The sequence below is a fragment of the Chionomys nivalis genome, chromosome 3 (genome assembly GCF_950005125.1).
Source record: "Chionomys nivalis chromosome 3, mChiNiv1.1, whole genome shotgun sequence".
NCBI lineage: Eukaryota > Metazoa > Chordata > Mammalia > Rodentia > Cricetidae > Chionomys > Chionomys nivalis.
Window position 1 is genome coordinate 37,774,485 of NC_080088.1, and position 20,491 is coordinate 37,794,975.

A 20,491-nucleotide genomic window follows, 5' to 3' on the forward strand; every position below is an offset into this window, starting at 1 on the left:
CTGTTCTTATGTTTTTCTTTTAAATAATCTACACTAGAATATTACCCACAGACACAAGAAGATTCTATGTTGCAGTAATGCTGTGTTTAATGGATTTTGATAAATGTATAGTCTAATAATCATCGTCACCTCAGCCATAGCACAGCCAGCACCATCAGCTCCCACCTGTAGCCTGTGGCAGCCACCAACCTCTTCTCTGCATAAAGTCTTCCTGGTCCAGCACTCACAGGTGATATCTGACAGCACGTTCTTTTTGTGTCTGGCATCTTTCTGTTGGTGTGGTGCTCCTGACCCTCATCCTCTCTTGCACTTTCTGTTGGTGTGGTGCTCCTGACCCTCATCCTCTCTTGCACTTTCTGTTGGTGTGGTACTCCTGACCCTCATCCTCTCCTGCACTTTCTGTTGGTGTGGTGCTCCTGACCCTCATCCTCTCTTGCACTTTCAGATGGCATCCCTTTTCTGCTGCACAATGTATTTTAAGGTTTGCATAAGTCACAAATTATTTATTCATTTACCTGCTAATTTGCTATTTCAGTTGGTTTTAATTTTGTCTGTTCTTACCAAATTGCTTATAAAATGAAATACAAAACTTAAATTTCTCTTGCATAAGACACCTAGTAATAAGGAACCATAGCTTTAGCACTGAGAAATATTTGTATTCCTAAGTCATTCCAATGAAATAAAAAAATATAAAACCTTACTTGTCTTATTTCAAAATAAAATTTATTATTTGAATCTCTTTAAGACATATGGAAGAATTTGTAGATTTTCTCACCCTAAAAGCATCAAGTGCAATCACATACATCCAACACATTCCAGGGTAATACTGAAACACGCATGCGACACCGCACCTTACAAATTCAATACGTTACAGATCGGATGGTTCAGTTATACTATTATTAGACAGATAAATCATGCATTAAGAAATCTGCTATGACTTTTAAGAAAAAAGATAAAAGTTGAGAAATCTCTCATTTGAAAAGTAGGACAACTTCAATTGGTTCATTTTTAAGAAATATAAAATGCCCATATGTTAGACTAGCTCCATTCATTTTAATTAAAGAAGGAAAATGTTTCTTATTCATTCTTAGTCTAAACTCCTATATCTAAATGTCTAAAATATAAAACTCTAAGTATCAGAATCCAGGGATATAAGCTTTTGCCCAAAAATACATAGAATTCCAATGTCAACAAATTATGATCCCACAAAATAACCTCATCATTTAGATGTTCCTTACTTAAATAACAATGGTATTTACAGTTGTAAACTATAGGTCATCATTGAATTATAAAGCAGGAACTGATTAAGAAAATTTCAAGTGCTCCTAAATAACTATCTTTATAAAAAATGAGTATTTCTAAAGCATTCTGGTCTATAGAGAAAGACACGTGAAAATTACATCAAAGAAAATTCTAAAATGACAAAGGAAAACACGTCCCTTCAAGTTACTTTTTGGATTTTCAAGGAAGGGTTTATCTGTGTGTAGCCCTAGCTGTCCTGGAACTTACTCTGTAGACCATACTGGCCTTGAACTCACAGAGATCTACCAGCCTTTGCTCCTGAGTACCAGGCTTCAAATTGCATTCAAAAATTACCAAGAAGGCCAATCTGACTGAACTAACGAAGATAAAATGTATCCCCTGACAAATTCCGGTGGCAAAAACTAAAACTTCAAGCAACAAACAAAACGAAGAGTTTCCTGGTCCATATGATAGTACTTACATTCCCTTATCTTAGGACCTGGAGACCCAACATAAATTAACTGGTCATAGAACATGATTCTGAAAGTACAAACGGGTTTTACATCCAGTGAATCTGGCGTTTTTACGTCACCATTCATCATTGCCACCTCACCCCACAGCCCTGGGAGAGATCCAAAGCCATGCCACAGAGGTAGTGCCCAGAGTGGAGAAGGCTGGAACATGGGACAGCAAGGCACAGAGGATTGCCTGCCACACAGCGGCAACAGTGCAAGAAGACCACACGCGTGTCCACCAGGCCCCAGAACAACAGTCTGCTGCATCAATGTACCCAGTCCTTCGGATGGCGCAGTACTTCCAGAATTTCAGCTTCCTTGGAATTCTCTGGGGGCAAATGCATGTACTCCCACCTACACACATCCAAAACAAATCAACAAAATGTAATCAAAATAATAAATGACATATATAACTAATGAAGAATAAAGAGTAAAAAGAATGCATTGTACCTCCACTTCCCTCTTCCTACCCTGCCTTGAACCCACTTGTTAAAAAAATAGAGAGAAAAGGAAAAAAAAATTCTACTTAAGAAACTAAATTCCTTAATAATTCTTAGGTATATCTGGGTTAATATTAAGATCCTAAAGTCAAAACACACTGTGATTATAAGCTAGAATTTCATAAATATACATCCTTGGATAATACATAGGTAGATATTAGCTTAATGTTTACACGTGTATCTTTCTAGAAACAATACTATGAGCAACACCAACCCCAAACCCTCAAGCACCACTTCCCGCCGCCTGTGCTCTCTCCAGGTCCTCACACACAGAGCTGACATCTGTCCTGTCACTTCTTACAAAATCCAATATGATGTGCCTTATCCACCCGTGATCTCCTTATAATATCAGCAAAACAAGAACAAATGAAGCTGTAGGAAGACACTGTTGGGGTTAATGTGCAGATTCTGTAGGATACAGGGACGGGAGGAGTGATTACTATGATGAATTGTCTCCTTACCGGGCCGTTAGAGGTAAAGACATCAAGATGCTTTCGATTCTGGATCCCGGAGTAAAGAGGCCAAACTTGGTGCCCCGATCATACACCAGATTAAACTCTACGTACCTGTCATAAAAACATCAAATAACAATAAGCGTGTTTTGGTTTTTTCCATGTGTCCACAGCCGGCCCACAGGACTGTCCTTGCAGCCAGAGTGTAGGGTTGGAGCTGCGGCAGCACAACTCATGGCTGAACAAGCTTTCACAAAGTTTCTTCCTCTCGTTGAAACGAGTACCACCAAAACTGTAAACTGCTCCCACAAAAGTCTCAAGGACAAGTGCTGCAAGCAACAGTAGCGGCTGTGGGATCAGGCACGAAAGGAAAGGCTGAGAGGCTCAACCAGTCAGTGTGGAAGTTGGAGACAAAGCCCTTCTCCCTGGATACGGAGGAGTGGTCCACCCACCTTAACTGAAGGTCAGAGAGCTCAGGCCTCGTCTTGCTCCTTCAAGGTTACTGACATTTAATTCAAGGCAGGGCTACTAGCAGGATACCTTGACCTAGGGTCTGGTTACTTGGTGTTTGGGGTATTAAGGTGGTAATTGCTTTGTTCCTTGTATGATAAAAAGATCTTTTGCTTTCTTTGCCTTTTGTGGATTGGAGTATTAAAGATCATAAGAAATAAACATGGGTGCATTCAGTATTCACTGGATTACTCTCCTAGTACTATCCTATGTCTATTTCTTTTGTATTTCTGTTCCTCTTGTCTAATATTTCTAATCCACACACCCCAGCCTGGAACATCTAATCCAAGCACCCCTACCCTACCCAGACTGGACCCTGACAGATGTTGCCCCACGTGTGGCTATGACACTAAGGTAGTTCCAGACAACAAGGATTATTTCTTAGAGATTGTGACATTCTTGGAAAGTATATAGACTGAAATCACTATTGAAATGGTGTCACATGAACCTCTACTGATGCTCTATTCATCATGCAAATAATTTCATGCCTCCCTTTTATAATAAACTGATGATGCCTAAGCTAATGACATCCATCGTCTCTGAAGTTCAGTTTTACTGTACTGTTATAAACACTTCCAAATAAAATAATGTAAATGAAAACAAAACAATAAGCCTTCCAGAAGTCCCAAGGGAACACTGAGAGGGAGCTTTTCTCCTGGACCCTATCAACTAGGAGTCAGCAGACAGAAGCAGCTCACAGCCCAGAGGCAATCTCCCCTAGGAAGCATAAATAAAAGGGTATTCTACCCGCTGAACAATAGATACAGATTGTGCCCAACACAAAGCAATTACAGATCAAGAAGAATATGCTCTCACTGTGAATAAACAGTTCAGACACAATTGGGAAGAGGCATGCACAACAATTAGGAAAGAAACAGGGTCCTCACTGCAGCCCAAGGCATTTCAGAGAGGCTGTTTCACCTCACTGTGCTGAACATTCACTACTAAGGACCACAGACTGCTGAGCAAGGAGCCATCTGTTAACAGCAACTACCAGCCCAGATCCTGCTCTGTCTCAGCATCCCCAGAGATGGGACCACTCCTTCCTCCTCTGTTTTCGGCCATGGCCATCACTATAAAAGCTACTGCTTTGTGGTTCAGTGCTTAGTTTTACCCTCTTTTTTGTTTCTCTTTATGAAAATATCTTTGGTACCTACTAAAGTTAGGTTCAATATATTGTCTAAATATTTTACTCACTGTTACGAAAACAGATTTGAAATCCACCTAACCTAAATATCTGTTTCTGTCTTAAACATCACAGTATTCAAAAGCCTCTTCAAATTTAAAAGTGTAATTTCTACTGTCCTAAAGAATTCAGAATGAGAGCTGGAGAAATAGCTGGCTCAGAGGTTAAGAGGCCTGACTGCTTTTCCAGTGGATTCGGGTTCAATTCCCAGCACCCACATGGCAGCTCACAGCTGCATCTAACTCCAAGAGCTGACACCCTCATGCAGACATACATGCAGGCAAAATACCAATGCAGAAAATAAAAGTAAATAAATTATTTTTAAAAGAAGAATTCAGAATGACCCATAAGCATGAATTTCTCCATTTCCCTTCCAGTCACTTCCTGATTCACTAGGAACCACAGCGATGGAAACTTCCCTCATTCTTATTTGGTGCACAGGTTGCTATCTATAAGTCCATCAACAGCAAAAACAAAGCAAGGCAACAAAACAACCACACAAAGAACATCTCCAGGATCCTTTTGGAAAGACAGACAAGCTTGGTGTGGAAGTTTGTTAGAAGACCCGTAACAATGTAAGCAGTTGTGTCGATGGATCCCTTTCTGTCTCCATCTTCTTTGTCACTCTCTGGATTTCATGCACGGATGGCTATTTTTATTCATTCTCTGCCTGTCTCAAACGATTAAGCAATTAAAATAAACTCATTCCTGAATCTGTTGGAAAGGATTTCTCCTCTCAGCAACCTTCTTCCCTTGACATCACCTTTCTATAACACGTTTGACGACCTATCTCAAGGGCTGTTATACAGAAATACTCAACATACATGGTGTAACTCTGAAGACATATCTCCTGTCCAAGGACTGTTATACAGGAATTCTCAAGGTGCACAGGGTAGCACTGAAGACGTATCTCATCTCATATCTCAAGGACTCTTATACAGGAATTCTCAACATGCACAGTGTAGCATGCCTCTGTTCCTTTTTTGAGTCAATGCCTCCTTGCTCAACCTCTGCCTTGACTCTCGCAGCTTTCACTTGAACCTGACCTTTCCAGTGCTTTCTGTGCATCTAATCGCCGCCGTTCTGATAACTCACAGACTGTAGAGAAATGCCACAATTCTATCCTGATGCCCTCCCTTTCCCAAAAATAAGAAAGGAAAAAATTAGTTCAAATTTTAGTTCCTATTTTCTTATGGAAAGATGATTAGGAGACTAACATTCAAGGTCTAAGAAGAGAACAGCAGTAACGGAGACAACCAACTAGATGAGATACACAATAAAAGAGTGTAAATAAAGTCAAAGGAGAATCTGAATGGCCCCTGAAAGGGACAACCTTTTTAGGGGTCGTAGGGGAAAGAGCTGTAAAGGATACAGGGTAAGAACTGAAGCCACTAGGTGTCGCTGACCTAGGGGTGTCCTTACAATGATGCTGGGGTTATCTTAAGCCCCAGAGTCCACGTCTATCTTCCAACCCAGAGATAAGAGTGACAGAGAGCTTTTATTTGACAATTAGTGACTTACTGAGCCATGAGGAATTAATCTAGTACTTCATACATTTGTTAACTCAAAAGACAGCGGATAGGCAATGATACACAGAGCAGAACGCACAGAATAACCTGCCATCAGGGGATGGAGAAAAATAATGGTCATTTTGTCTAAGAAGTGGGAAAAACTTCACCTAAGGAGGATTCATAAAACTTTCATACTTTGCATACTGAATATGCCCAATACTGAAGCAGAGTTTTAATTGGTAACCCCTTCTCTTCTGAACGAAGAGCCACTTGTCAGTATGTCTATGCCATGCCTGCCTACTCTGTAGTCAGGCCCATGTCTACCCAGGCTCCGGAGAGGGGGGGCAAGACAGACAGAATGGGAAGGGGATGGTCGATAAATTGTGTCTGTGTGTTGGGGAGAGGGGATGTCAAACACGCATTGCTCTAACATTTCTAAAAGAAAACTGAATCAATTCTCACTGCAAGTTGTTACATGGGGACCAAACAGGGCACACAATTATTTAAGTAAAACAAACTCAGAAAGCAAAATACAAACATGTATCGTTAAACTTGGGATATTTAAGTTGACTTCTTCAAGGCCTCTTCAAGGTACAGCTTTACCTCCTTAGGGCTCGAAGTTTCAAATGCCTGAGAGAATTAACACGAATTAAAAGATTTCATCCTACGACTGTGACTCGTGGTGCGTGCACAATTAAGACGGTCAAAAGAAACAGGGAGCCACAGAGCAGGGATGAGAACTGGTTCGTGAGAACGCTTGACTGAACAGCCTATCTCACTGGCTATGAGCTCACCATGTTCAACCCAGAGTCAGAGGCTGGGGATAAGCACGGGTGAAAGCACATCCAGGACAACCCAGTTTCACATCTGGGATGTTATCAGACCTGCTGTATAATCTTGGGCAAAGGAATTAATATAGTAAGGACGCCTTATAATCAGTAAAACGATTACGCTATGTATACCACAGGTTTCCTGGAAAACCAGACACAAAGTACCTCATACAGGGGCTATGCTTAGTAAGAGGGCCAAAATAGTAAAGGTTATCTTTGTTTGTTTGTTTTCAAAACAAGGTTTCTCTGTGTAACAGTCCTAGCTGTTCTGGAACTAACTCTTGTAGACCAGGATAGCTGCGAACTCATAGAGATCCACCTGCCTCTGTCTCCCAAGTGCTGGAATTAAAGGCATACGCCACCACCTCCTGGCTAAGGTTATCATTATATATAAATTATTTGTACTAAAATCACTTTCATAAATATTTAAGATGAATTTTTAATTAATTAATTAATTTTTTTGCATACCAACTCCAGTTATGCCTCCCCTCCCCTCCTGCCCCCCCCTTCATCCCTCTCACTGAGGCAGGACTAAGGGCCTCCTCCCCCTTAAGATACCTACAAATTTATAAGCAGAAAAAAACCTTAAATGATGTCTTCATCTTAGTGAAGGAATAGAAACCGCCGTTAGGAAACGAAGAGAATTAAATGCCACAAGTACTTACCTCATGGAATATGTGAAGTACCTACCACAAACATATATGTATATATATGAATTAAGTAAGCTTTGTGATATTGATTATACAATGCTATTAAATTCATTTTTAATATTTATCGACTTAATAACAATTAACAGTGTAGATTAGAAAGTATTTGACCAAAGCAATACAATAGTCCCTATTATTAGAGCCGCCCCCACTTCTGTAAGTTGCGCAAAGAGATGCTCATGTTCATTCTTCGGTCACTCACCGTCCTCTCCTCAGCTGCTGCCACAGCTTATCCTGGGGGGTGAATGAGTCGTCACAGTGCTTTTTCACAATGGGGACATAGGAAGGAACCACAGCCTCAGCACACGACTTAACTAGGCGGAATGCTTCCTCCTTGGATGGAACGTTGAGATCATCGAAAAAGATGCCTCCGATGCCCCTCCGCTCTCCACGATGCACTATATAGAAGTAGTCATCACACCTAGACCGTGGCAGATTAAATCATGGACCAAGAGGTAAGATGAGAGACACACGGAAACAGATGCGAGCCTTCAGGTTCAACGCACTCTCCTTGACTCACACCAGCAATGTCTTTACTTTCTACACAACTACGAAACCAGAAGTTTGGCCAGATTTTCTGCAGCTACTACCCATATAGAACATACTCTTAACTGTGGAGCAACCAGGCAATTCAAAATAAGTCAATCTAAAGGATAAGGAGCACTAAGAACTGCAGCGAATAAAACAAGAGTACAGCATGGCTACCATACTTCCTAAAACAAGTGGTACCACCCCTGGAGCACTGCTGCTTTTATAGGCGGCAGGGGATGAGGGTCTCCTAACACTGACAGCGGTTGGGGTGCAAGCCTGAGCTCTTATGATTCGACTCTCCATTCACCAAAAGCACAGTGCCATCAACAACTTGAGGTCAGTATTTAAAGGGGTGACTCTAAGGCCTGCACCACTGTGGCAAAGCTGGCGGGAGGAAATGGTCACAGAGCGTCTTCATGCATGTTAAAGCTTACCCTTCTGAGCCAGCACAAGTGCCAGCAGCCTACTCTGGATGCTTTTCTCCTGTCTAATAGAACAAGTCTCCTGAGACACCACTTACTAACGCTGAACATGTAGAATAGTCCTTAACCTGGAAAGAGTTCTTTGGAAGATCTTTATATAAATAAGGCCCCACAGGCACATCTATTCAAACAAAGGTCTCAACAGCTTACCATTTTTTAAATTTGGGGTAGATATCTGGCCCGTGCTTATCACAAGCTTCCTTTAGAGTGCGGTGAAAATGGACAGCATCCTCTTGGTTCAAGTATGTTGGCGTGAGGTCACATCCACCCCCAAACCACCAGTGGGTACCACCTACCAAAGCAAGGGAGCTGAATCAGTGTTGCCCGGAGACTCAAGCACACCAGGGCTTGTACTAGCAGGCTTAATTTAGCGACTTAATTCCTTAATATGAAATAGGTCGCAGTCAAGGAACATTTAACTGAATTTGGTTCTGCAGCCGGTAAAGCTGAGGCTGGCCAGATGTAAAAAACAGAAAAAAAAGGAAACAGGAGATGAGGGAGGGAGGAGAAGCTGGCAGGGAAATGGAGGGAACAGTGAGTGATAACAGCCCATACATCTGGTCTGGGCTGTGCATCTTGATGTTGCCTTAGCATTAGGATCACACAGCTCAAATAGCTCAGCTAGATCACTAAAAGGAAAAGCAGTTTCTACCTAAAACATGGAAGGTTAATACAAACAATGCAGGAGATTCTGATGATCCCACCATTAGGAGTCACCCCAAGGACATGTTCCACTTACCCCAAAAAGGGAGAAAGCACACACTAAGGGAACAATCTGCCAAATAAGCACAACTGTTACACATACTCACTCGGTAAGCTGTCAACACCAGTTACCAACTTTTTGTGTGTGTGCGTGCGAGTGTATGTTTGCATGTGTGCGGTTTGCACATGGGTGCACATGCAGGCATGTGCATTTGTATAGAGCCCAGAAGTTGACAACAGATGGCTCCCTTAATCACTTTACCATCTTATTTGTTTTGAGGCATGGTCTCTCACTGAACCAGGAACTTACCAATCAGCTATACTCACTGGCTCCAAATACCCTCCTGTCTATACTCCCCAGCTCCTGGCTTTTTACATGAGTGGCGGGGGGAGGGATGCCAACATAGGTCCTCATGCACTGTATATAGTGCACATATACTTGTGTGTGTGCCCCACTGGCAAGTTCTCAAGTACTTTTGTCCTTTCTCCCTTTTTGATAGGGTACCTTTCACTTTCTTTAAAATACAGACTTTTACCGAATGACATTCCGCACAACCCTTGAGAGGCTTACCATCAGATTCTTCTACTTCAAAGTATCTGTAGTTGAAATGCATAGTGGGTGCATAGGGATTCTTGGGGTGAATCACAGAGCTTACACCCATAGCAGTAAATGGCAGTTTGCCTAGAGAGTAAAATAACAGTGAGATGCATTAAATTGAGTGGTTTGACACATATTACCCCCTATGATCTCTGAATACATTCTTATAAGTCGCTTTGAATGTGTTCCTTAAGATAAGATTTTCACGGTTAAAGCCTGTGAACACCCCGGGCATAAGCATCTAACGACTGTTCCAGAAAAAGTGCTACTTTTAGGTAAACCTGCTGGGAAACGTGCTGGCAGGAAGAGTCACCCAACTTACCATCCTTCCTCGTCAGAGACATTCCTCTGCTTCGCATCTGGTTTGCTGCTTCCTCCGAGAGATTCCCATGAACGACAGAAATGCTGACCCCAGCCTTTTCAAACACACGGCCATCCTGAAGCACACATGTGATGCCACCACCCCCTGTCCACAGAAACAGAAAACCAGAGAACAGGGGACCATCAAATGGCATACAACTCTCCCAAGAATGTGGCAGCATGAGGGTTGGTTCCCCCTGTAGCTCCAAAACCATCGATAGCATATATTTTAATGCACAGAACATTAGATGATTAGCTTAATGTTCTGTCGTAAACTGTACATACAGTGCAAACATTGGACCCAGACACAAACCATCAAATGGCTGTTTTCCTCTGTGCTTTCACCAAAGTACTCTCTCTCTTCAAACATCACTAAAAGGAATCCATTCGCTCCAAAACTGAACGCTAATGTGACAAGCAGGAGTGCTACACTTGAACAGTATTCTACTTTCATTGAACACAAGAACTCCATATTGCTTTGTGTTTTTTTTTTCCTCAACCTACTATTACCTTTAAATATAATTTTTAAATGTGGCTATTCAAACTCTTAAGGAATTCGGAATCTTAGATTGAGTAAAACATATATTACTATTTAGGTATATGTGTTTAATAGGATTTTTTTTCTTTAAGACAATAGGGTCACCAAAAAGCCATTGCTTCTCAAGAATTGATGTTTGGGCTGCTTTACTCCTAAGAGCCAGCAAGAGTGTGCATTTGTCAAAGAATGATCCAGAACAACCCTAAGGTGTTCCAAATGAGGAAAAACTCAAGAGAAGCAGGACAACATATCTGAGATCTCACTGTTGGGAGATGTGGGTGATAGTTTTTTTCAAGTGTTGACCATGTTTCTAAAATTCTAAGGACTCTACATATATTCATAAATTGTGAAAAATGGGAAGAAAACAGTAACATCCAAAGCTAGCTATATAGTATATGAGGTTGAGTTGTGGCCTTTACTTGAAAACATAACAAGATGGAAAACTATGAAAATGAGATAGAATTTCATTTAACATCGATGTGACAATATCACAGGTCAAAATGCATTGAAGATATGCTGTTATATTTCCAGCTTGGAGAAGGTCAGCAATCCTCAAGTTTAAATTCAGGATAGGAGGGGAGAGCAGGGGAGAATATATAGGGAACAACATGGTCACCAGTACATGACTCGACAGGACTGGGTCGTTATCTGGGGATTCTAAGGAAATGGTTTCCTTCAAGAAATATGACATGCAATTCAGTAAGAGCTCCAGAAACACTAATTGAATATTTCTTCTGCAACTCCCAAAAAGAGGTAGGGAGATTCTTGACACAGGGTATCCAGTAGACACTCAGGATGAAGGATGAGTGTTCCTTCTGCCTCTAGAGGACAAGGGACAAATGCACCCTAACCAGAAGACGAAATGTAGGAGGGGGAAAAAATCTATCTGTCCAGTAATAAACTTTGAAGTTTGGACTGCAAGCTCAAGTGTGATACCGGCAAATGTTCTTTAATAAACCTATAGAAAATGTAATTATGAATTGGTAGTATTTTGAAACGGCCTGTTCTAAATTGTTGGCACTTCTAGGTCCACATCTGCAAGCAGAGAGCAGCTCTCTCAATGTCTGTCTTTTTGAGGGTATCCCTTCTAATAGATCAATCCCGTGGGTAATGCCTATTTTAGCCTATTCCAATTCTAAGCTGCAACTAGCGCCCACTCCATCCCACAGCAGGTGACAGGAGGGCCCTGCTCACCTTCCTTCCTCTCCCATCGGTCCACAGAGAAGTCAGCGACTCCGTCTACTTGGGCCAAAGCCCGACACACCTGGGCCTGGATATCCATGATCATCAGCTCCATCTTGGTCTTCATGTCCTCGGGTCTCTTGCGCAGCTCACGCAGGTCGGTCACCGGCGAGCTCATGAAAGCGCTGCAGCGGCGGGCCATTTCGTCACCGTCCTCCTCCCGCCGTCCAGGCGAGGGGCTTCGCGCCCCCGAGCTCTTGGGCACCATCTCCGCCCGCTGCACGTGCCCGAAGGCGGCGGCTGCCAGTCCTGCCAACCCCGCCAGCGCCGCGGCCAGCCCGGTCCCCAACCAGGACCCGCCTCCAGCCGAGGGGCTGTGGCCCAGCCCGCGGAGGGACTGGGTACCGGCGGTGCCAGGCAGCTGGCGGACGCGGGCGGACGCGCCGCGCGGGGACCAAGCGCGCAGCTGGCCATAGTCGCTCCGCAGAGCGTGCCAGCCGGAGCCCGCTCCCAGCCGGGCCAGTCGCAAGGCCATGTCCCGCCGGGACTGGACAGCGCCGGTCCTGGAGACCCGCCGGAGTGCCCGGGGTCCTGAGGCCGACCGAGACTCGCCGGAATTGGAACCGGGACCAGGGAAGAGACACAACGGGTGTGGGCCGCTGGCTGCAGGCGGCTGGAGGCAGGCGGGAGCGGGGGATGCTGGGAAGTGTAGTCCGGTCCTATCGCCACCGGCACCCGCCTGAACGCTCCCAGAGTGGAAGATAAGACTCCACCCCTCCTACCGAGTTGGGTCCCACTCGAAGTCTACGGAGGTCTGTGGAGGTGCGAGCACTGATAAGAGAGGCCGTGTAGTCACGTCCACCTTCGATTACCCTGCTAGCTCACCCAGAAGTAGGGCCGGAAAACTGAGGACAAATGAGCAGAAATAGGACACAGAGACACTCCTGTCTGAAAATGTCAAACAGGGATTGCAGGCTAGTCCTGGCTATGAGTCTGGGGTATGCTTCTTTGCCCCAGTGCGCTTACCCCAAGCTCTCTGGGAAAACTTTAAGTATGTGGTGGGCTCCTGAGTAAATCCTAGGAAAAACATTCACACTCCAAGTTCACTCTCCCAAATCTCTATTCTCCCCAAAGTCCTAAACTTTGAAAATATAAGGGCAGAAGCTCGCAGATGGAACAGGCAGCAGCTCGTTCAAAGCCATATGGTGCCTAGACACAAATGTCCACATATTTTATTACCTCAGAAGGGCTCATTTGCCCTTTTGCTATCCGACATGCTTTTAATTTCTACTATTCTAGACCACTGGTTGTTTTCCCACAAGCTTTCCTTCCTGGCCAGAGCAGTGACAGAAGCTCAATAGGCGTGGTTCAAACTAGTCTGTTCACTCCAGGGCTTCCCATGCAAACAGCCTGGGACCACACGCTTCCTCGGGCCTGGTAGTTAAGAGGGTGGCGGGCAAATGACATCAGAGAGAAGTGATGAAACTTTCAGAGAAGAAAAACCCTTAACTTTTAGCTGTAAGGTGCCCTGTCTGGAGACCAACTTGGAAGAGAAACAAAGATAAGAATTATCTCTTGTTTGCCTGTGAAGGCCTGTGGTGTCTAGCTGGGCCTGCTGGTGATAAATGAACCCCATTAATGAAAAGCACTCTCTCTAAATATTTTCTCTGTAAGAGACCCCTCCATTTATGCTCCCAGTTTGCTAATACTAAGCTAATTTAAAAAATAAACAAAATGAGCAAAATAAGTGGTCCTGAACAAATTGTGCACTGGTTTCCAGCCTTCTTCATCTTTAGTTTTTCTGTCTCTTTCCTCCCCTCCTCTGGCTTCCATCAAAGTCCTCACATTCAATTTTAATGTGCAGTGCTTAATGGAATTCTTAAATAATCTGACTGGTCTGAGAAAAAAAACATCTTCCTAGCTGAGCACAGTGGCACTCACCTGTCATTCCAGCAATCGAGGTAGAGAGGCAAATGGATCTCTGAATTTGAAGCCAGCCTGGTGTACATAGTGAGACCCTATCTTAAAAAAAAAAAAAATCATCTTCCTGGAGCTCAAATTACCCCCAAGTCCTACTGGTTGGTGCATGATATAGAAATAAATATCCCTTCTATAAGCAAGTTCATGCATCAGAAAGCTGGTGGGGACGAACTCAGTTGTAAACAAAAGCTATGCAGTGGGGTATTCACCTGGATCTGAACTGGGTGCTCTGCAGTACTGTGTGTTTATTTTCCAGAGGACCCCACCAGCCAGGAGATTCTGATTAGCCTCATGCAAACACTAGATTCAGACATTCGGTTGTTAGTCTTCAAACTCCACATGCTTCTCAGAATCCTGATGAGTTTGAGCTTTCCTCGGTCAAAAATCACTATTTTATTAGTATATTAGCTTACCCTGTTTAGAGAGAGTTTGAGGAAACCCCCTCATTCCTCTAGTAGCTCACCTGTCTTCTAGAAACACACATACACACACACTCACACACACGCACATACAAGAACATAAACATATACACATGCATACACATATGCATACATACACATACCACACACATGCACATACACAATCCCCAAGTACCTTCCCTAAATTATGTCATGTTTACCAATTTTCTGTGATAAGCAACCATGAGATGTGTCTTATCAAAGTTCCATTGCTTTTAGACAGATACAGAAACACAAGCTAATTAGTAACAAGTATTGCTAAACATGGCCTTGGCATGCTTTCAAACAACTTAGGAATTCTGGTGGGGTTGTGAGGGGGAGTGAAATTAACAAGGAAGGAAAGCTTTTGACATTTTAGTATTTTAGTATTCAAAATGTCCTAGGATTTACATTTTGAATTTTTTCATCTTCTTGTGGATTTTTTCGTCTTAAGAGAATACTGAAGAGCTGCCTTAAATCAGTATCTAGATCAGGCACGCACATGTCTGACATTCCAACACAAGTGACGCTGAAGCAGGGTTACTGTAAGTTGAGCCCAGCCTGGGCTACAACAACCCTATATATTATACAGTGCAACTTAGTGTGGTTGACTTGCTCTTATTTTAAAGTAATTTTAATGGGATGTCCACAGAGAGAGGTAGAAAAAGCAGGCAAATAGTCCAAAAAAAAAAAAAGTTCACATAAGAGAGACAGACTCACAGTGCCTGCCCCCTCTCCTCGATCTTTTGTTTTCAGCTTCTCTCTAAGTTTTTTTCCTACAGTAATCTGGACACAATGTAATCACAATGATCCTGTGGCTGAGAATGTCCCAACACCTTGGAGAGCAGGCTGTTCAACAGAGCCTGCACTCTGAGGGCGTCTTTCAGCACACACTCTAGGCCATACTGCCTACTTCTAGACATCATGTGGTCTAGAAGCAAATGATTTAAAGAATGAACTTGTTCCTTAAGTCTTACAGATAGAGACACTGTCTGTCTTGGTTCAGATGCCCACCTTGGGAAAGGATGATGTACAGACATGGTAATTTCCAACAAGAATTAATGTCTGAGGCTTGGGAAAGGAGATGGTGAAACTGTACCTTGTCTTCTCTAGAAAAAAAATTAATTGAGCTGGAAAGACAATAGCATGGATATTCACATAAAAGGGTAGGATAAAGCATATGCTGGGAAAGGCTGGCGACTTGAGTTTGATGCCAGGAACCCACATAGCAAAAATAGAGCCAACCCCTGTAAGTTGTCTTCTGACATACAATAATTTTTAAAAGACAGAGAAAGTATTGAAGTTGATTCTGAAAAACTCACTATGCCTCAAGGTTTTTTTTTTTTTTTTTTTAACAGACAAGCTAGCAAGCACAGAGCAGCGGTTTATGAACAGCAAAGGGCAGGAGGCAAGTATCTAATACATTCACCTAGCAATATTGTTATTTCTCTTTAGTTAGTCAAGTTACTGAAATGCTGTTCAATAATCTGCTTGTACACTGTAAAGATTTGTCACTCAAATTGGCTTAATAAAATGATGATTGGCCGGTAGCCAGGCAGGAAGTATAGGCAGGATGACCAACAAGAGATAAACTTGCCATGCTAATAAAGGTGCTGCCACACAGCAGAACATAAATAAGGAATATGGGTTAACTTGAAATGTAAGATCTAGTTAGCAATAATTCTGAACAATTGGCCTAGCATTCATAAGTAATATTAAGCCTCTGAGTGATTATTTGGAAACTGGCAGGAGAAAGAAACATTCATTAAATTTGGCATTCCAACGAGGGGCCAAAATTTCAACATAAAACCTGACAAAGCTTAAAAAAGGATTCTAGACACACAAAACAGGGGTCAAGCCTGACTTCTGGGTAGCTGCATTCACTCAGGCGGGCTCTCTTTGCTGGTGGTGAGTGGAGAAGTAGCTCCTTTTAGACACAGCTTCCTGTCTCACTGCTAGCCACAAGAACAGATGGCCTTTTTAAGAAGCCCTGCTACCAAAATGGGGATTTGTGAGGAGTGAATGCGATGCTACTTGGTGGCAGCGTGGACTCTGAACCTTCCCAGAGCTGGGGTGGTAAACATGACTCCAGCCTGTACTTTCACCATGAAGCTAGACACTTAGAACCAAGGAATAGGTCAGAGGCAGACATCGAAGTCACAGCTTTGATCATGCAACTTAGCAATTTAAATACTCGCGTGGTCAGAAAAAGATAGAGATATGCAGTAAAGACAGATTAAGATGAGAAAAGGGAGCCTCTAAATGCCATATTAAAAATATGCATAGGCTTGGGAGAGAGAATAAAAAGAATATATACAGCATCAGATTAAAAAAAATATAGTTTTAAAATAAAGTCCTTAAAAAGAAATAGCACATTAAAAATATAAGTCATGTAAAGATGGAAAATACATGGAGAGTCTTGATACTGTATGTTATTGTGTTGTCTTTAAATTTTTTGGCTACTCAAAAACAAATGAAAACTGCTAAGATACATTTGATTATGAAAACTACTAGATTAAATCAACCTACATATTTAAAAAATATCTTGACTTCAACATTTCAGTCACAAGATATATTACTCTGGGAAAGAGATTCTGCTTCTATTTCCACAGGAAATTACAGGCTATAGATTCATTCTGGGCTAAGAAAAATCAGGCTTGATCAAGGAAGACCCTCTGAAAAATCTCTGGTGAGGATGGATGGCTCAGATGATCCAATGTTTCAGAGCTCCTCTGCTGCAGTTTCCTCTGAGGTCTACTTCCAGAACAGTCTGCTGTGCTGACTTCTGGCTGAGATGGTCCAGCCTCACAGAATACTCCATCCAGGACTTGATTATAATCCTAAATTTTCTCAGGGTCCCCCAAAGATTACCAGCACCCCCAATCAATAGGAAGTAGCTTAGAAAACTACACCCACATTCCCAAAAATGAATTATGGATGTTTGCCTTTGTTTGCGGGGGGTTAGTTACAAATTGTTTTGAGTCATAGGGGGAAAAAGGAGAAAAGAAAGAAAAAGTTAAAATGAAGAGTTAAATTCAAAAATCCCTTTCTAAAGAAAAAAGGGGAGTAGGATATAGAAATGATAGGATAAAAGGGTAGAATATTGAATCTAATTTTAAATTTAAAAAGCAACTACTAATCTTAAGTATTTTACATTGGTTTGTATTTTGGTTTATTGATACAAATTTAAAGATTATATTGTTATCTTGTATGTGTGTTTCTACTCTGTTTGTTTGTTTTTGTTTTTTCAAGACAAAGTTTCTCTGTAGCTTTGATGCCTGTCCTGGAACTAGCTCTTGTAGACCAGGCTGGCCTCGAACTCATAGAGATCCACCTGCCTCTGCCTCCTTAGTGCTGGGATTAAAGGCGTGCACCACCGCTGCCTGGCAAGTATGTTTCTACTCTTGTGGGGAGCATTGTATTATGCCATTTATTTAAAAATCTAATGCATAATTAAGAGATATAGATTAACAGTCATCTATAATAGCAAACTTACAGTCATGTTAGTTAGGTTTTCAAGGTCATGCAGAGATATATTTCTTTAGATGTGATAAAAGACAAACTTGGTACAAAACTTTGGGATCACAAAGATAACATAGATAATAGCCCATTTTCTAATTTTGCCAAATACAAATAGACTACATATTGTAAATGTAATTCTCACTTGATAATTGTCTTTTGTTTTATATAATCCTGCTATGTTAAAGTTAAAACCTTCCTTTTTAATTAGACAAAAAGGAGGAAATGCTATGGAATAATTCTCTTGTATACTGTAAAGATTTGTCATTCAAATTGGTTTAATAAAATGCTGATTGGCCAGTAGCCATGCAGGAAGCATAGGCAAGGGATCCAAACTAGGGGTTATCAGAAAGGGAGAAAGACAGAATCAGGAATTACCAGTGAGGCACAGAGGGTGCAGGAGATGAATGTGCCTTGCTAATAAAGGTGCCACCATGTAGTGAGAGTAACTAAGAACTATGGGTTAACTTAAAATGTAAGATCTAGTTAGTAATAAGTCTGAGCTTTTGACTGAGCATTTATAAGTAACATTAAGCCTCTGAGTGGTTTTTGGAAACCAGAGACAGGAGAGAAACATCCAATTACACTGAGAGTGTTACATTTGCTAGGGCTTAGGGATATGTGACCATCTGACCCCTTCAGTATCAATGCTCTTCCTAACCATTCTCATGTCAGGGGCCAATGGGTAGGCTGGGTCGTTTGGGAAGGAAGACTTTGGGGACAAAGCACTAGCATATATATGTGTGTGTGTGTGTGTGTGTCTTGTTTTAAGCAATCAAGGAATGGTGAATCTTGGTACCTGGTAAAGAGCCCTCATCATAGAACAAAGAGAAAGAAATTCAGCCTTGCTTATGTGCACCATCCTTCACTTTCTTCATGTCTTCATGGCACTCACAGCAAAAGGTCCTTACTCAAGAAAAGGTACTCACTCCGCTCCTGCCCATATCCCCAGACATTCTATTCAGCTGGTGGGAGGGATTGCTCTTGGAAAATATATATTTAAGAAGTTTTATCTTAAACCATACTGCCATCACCTTAAATTTAGATGGCAAAAATCTGCCTCTACCTAGAGTAATGTTTTTGACCTCATCCTTGGAAGCTGCTTCTTAGATATGAAGAGCCTTGGATGAAAGCAGAGAGGGAAAATCACATTTGAACGACTTTTTGCCGCAGGTGGGTTGCTGTATTAATGGAGAGGTGGACCTCCAAGGGGCTGAGGCTGAGGAGAGGTGAGCAACCTACAGTGCTGAAGAAGGCTCACACAGAAACCTGCTTAGAGCAAGGGGTTCAAAGTCAGAAACAAGAGCAAGGAAGCATATTAAGGGACAAAGGAGACCAGCAGCCTTGGGGCCTCTGATAAAGTGTCTCTTAAGAAGTGGGGATGATGGCATAGAGAAGAGAGAATCAGTGGGATTTTTTTAAGTGCCACTGTCTGATCAATAGAAGACAAGTGCCAAATAGGAGAAAGTGCTGGTATCTAAAAAGTCTTTGGCTGCCACGAGACAGGAGCTTCAGGAAAGAGAGAAGCTATGGGCTTTCCCAATGCTGAAGCAGGAACTCCGTTGGAGCCGTTGATCAGCCATTGATCAGGCTTCACCTGCAGACCTCACTTTGCATGCTGCTGCAGGACTATACAAGTGACCCTCAAGCTAAAGCCAGTATGCCAATTTTAATAATAAGTGGAAAATGTAGGGTCCTTCTGGAATCATTAATACTTTTGTCAACACATAAAATCTAAGTCATAGTAAAATATATATAAAAATATCTGAAGTATTAATTACTTAGTAATTTAAAACACAAATGACTCTGAGAAGCGGGATGTTTTACTTCTTTGGGCCTTTTGAGAATTGCTTGAGCCATGCTCACTTTCTTGTTCTTATTGTGTATACTATGGCCTGGAGCAGGAGGCTTTCCTGGGCTTTGTTAAACTGTCACACTTGTCTCTATTCTGGATTTAAATATGTACTTAAAATAGTACAGCCTTTTGAAATATTCCAGCAGAGCCTTTCGTGCTGCTGGGGGTTTGTTGTTGTTTGTTTTTCTCTCAAACCCACTTCACTTTCTCTGGATCATTTTCGCCCAGCACTAGCAGGTTCTTAGTGTATATTAATAAGTTTGACTTCTGCAAGGTTTTTTTTTAACAATTTTTATTACATTTTATTTAGTCTGCATGTGTGTGTGTGTATGTGTGTGTGTGTGCTTGTGAACCACAGCACCCTATGGAGGTGACATGACAATCTGTAGGAATCAGTGCTCTCCTTCTACAACGTGGGATCAAAGGACTGAATTCAAGTCATCAGGCGTTCCCTGCTGAACAATCTCACTAACCACTTCTATAAGTTCTTAATGATGATAATTTTATGTATTATTTACATTGGGCCACATTTCCTAGATGTTTTGTCAAGCATTTGTCTGTATGTTCATACAAGGGTAGTTTCACAGGAAACTGAAATTTGTATCAGTGGACATTCAGCCTTTCAATATATGTGTAAACCTAAGCCAATCAGTTGAAGACTCAAATAGAATAATGGATGAGCTTATAGATTTGAGATTTGCCAGACTCAAACACACTTTTTTTTTTTTTTTTAAAGTTTGCCTGGAGGTATCCTGCACAGTTAGATAGTGTCCTCCCGGAAGTCATAGTATCTTAAATGAAAGCTCTAGGGCTACATCTGGGTCATTTCCCTATGTGTTATTGGCCAGAGGCTT

The 20,491-nt window shown here is 42.0% G+C and overlaps 1 protein-coding gene and 1 pseudogene across 1 annotated transcript; one reads left to right on the forward strand and one right to left on the reverse strand.

The window, feature by feature from the left end:
- Positions 1–707: 707 nt before the first annotated feature.
- Cpox (coproporphyrinogen oxidase) lies at positions 708–12,524 on the reverse strand. Its single transcript, XM_057765943.1, has 7 exons — positions 11,859–12,524; positions 10,089–10,232; positions 9,740–9,850; positions 8,617–8,758; positions 7,656–7,874; positions 2,719–2,823; positions 708–2,111 (listed from the first exon to the last, which is right to left on the reverse strand). The coding sequence occupies exons 1-7, from the start codon at positions 12,379–12,381 to the stop codon at positions 2,024–2,026; spliced, it is 1,332 nt and encodes a 443-aa protein (XP_057621926.1). The 5' UTR covers positions 12,382–12,524; the 3' UTR covers positions 708–2,023.
- LOC130872128 (10 kDa heat shock protein, mitochondrial-like) lies at positions 2,845–3,638 on the forward strand (annotated as a pseudogene).
- Positions 12,525–20,491: the final 7,967 nt, after the last annotated feature.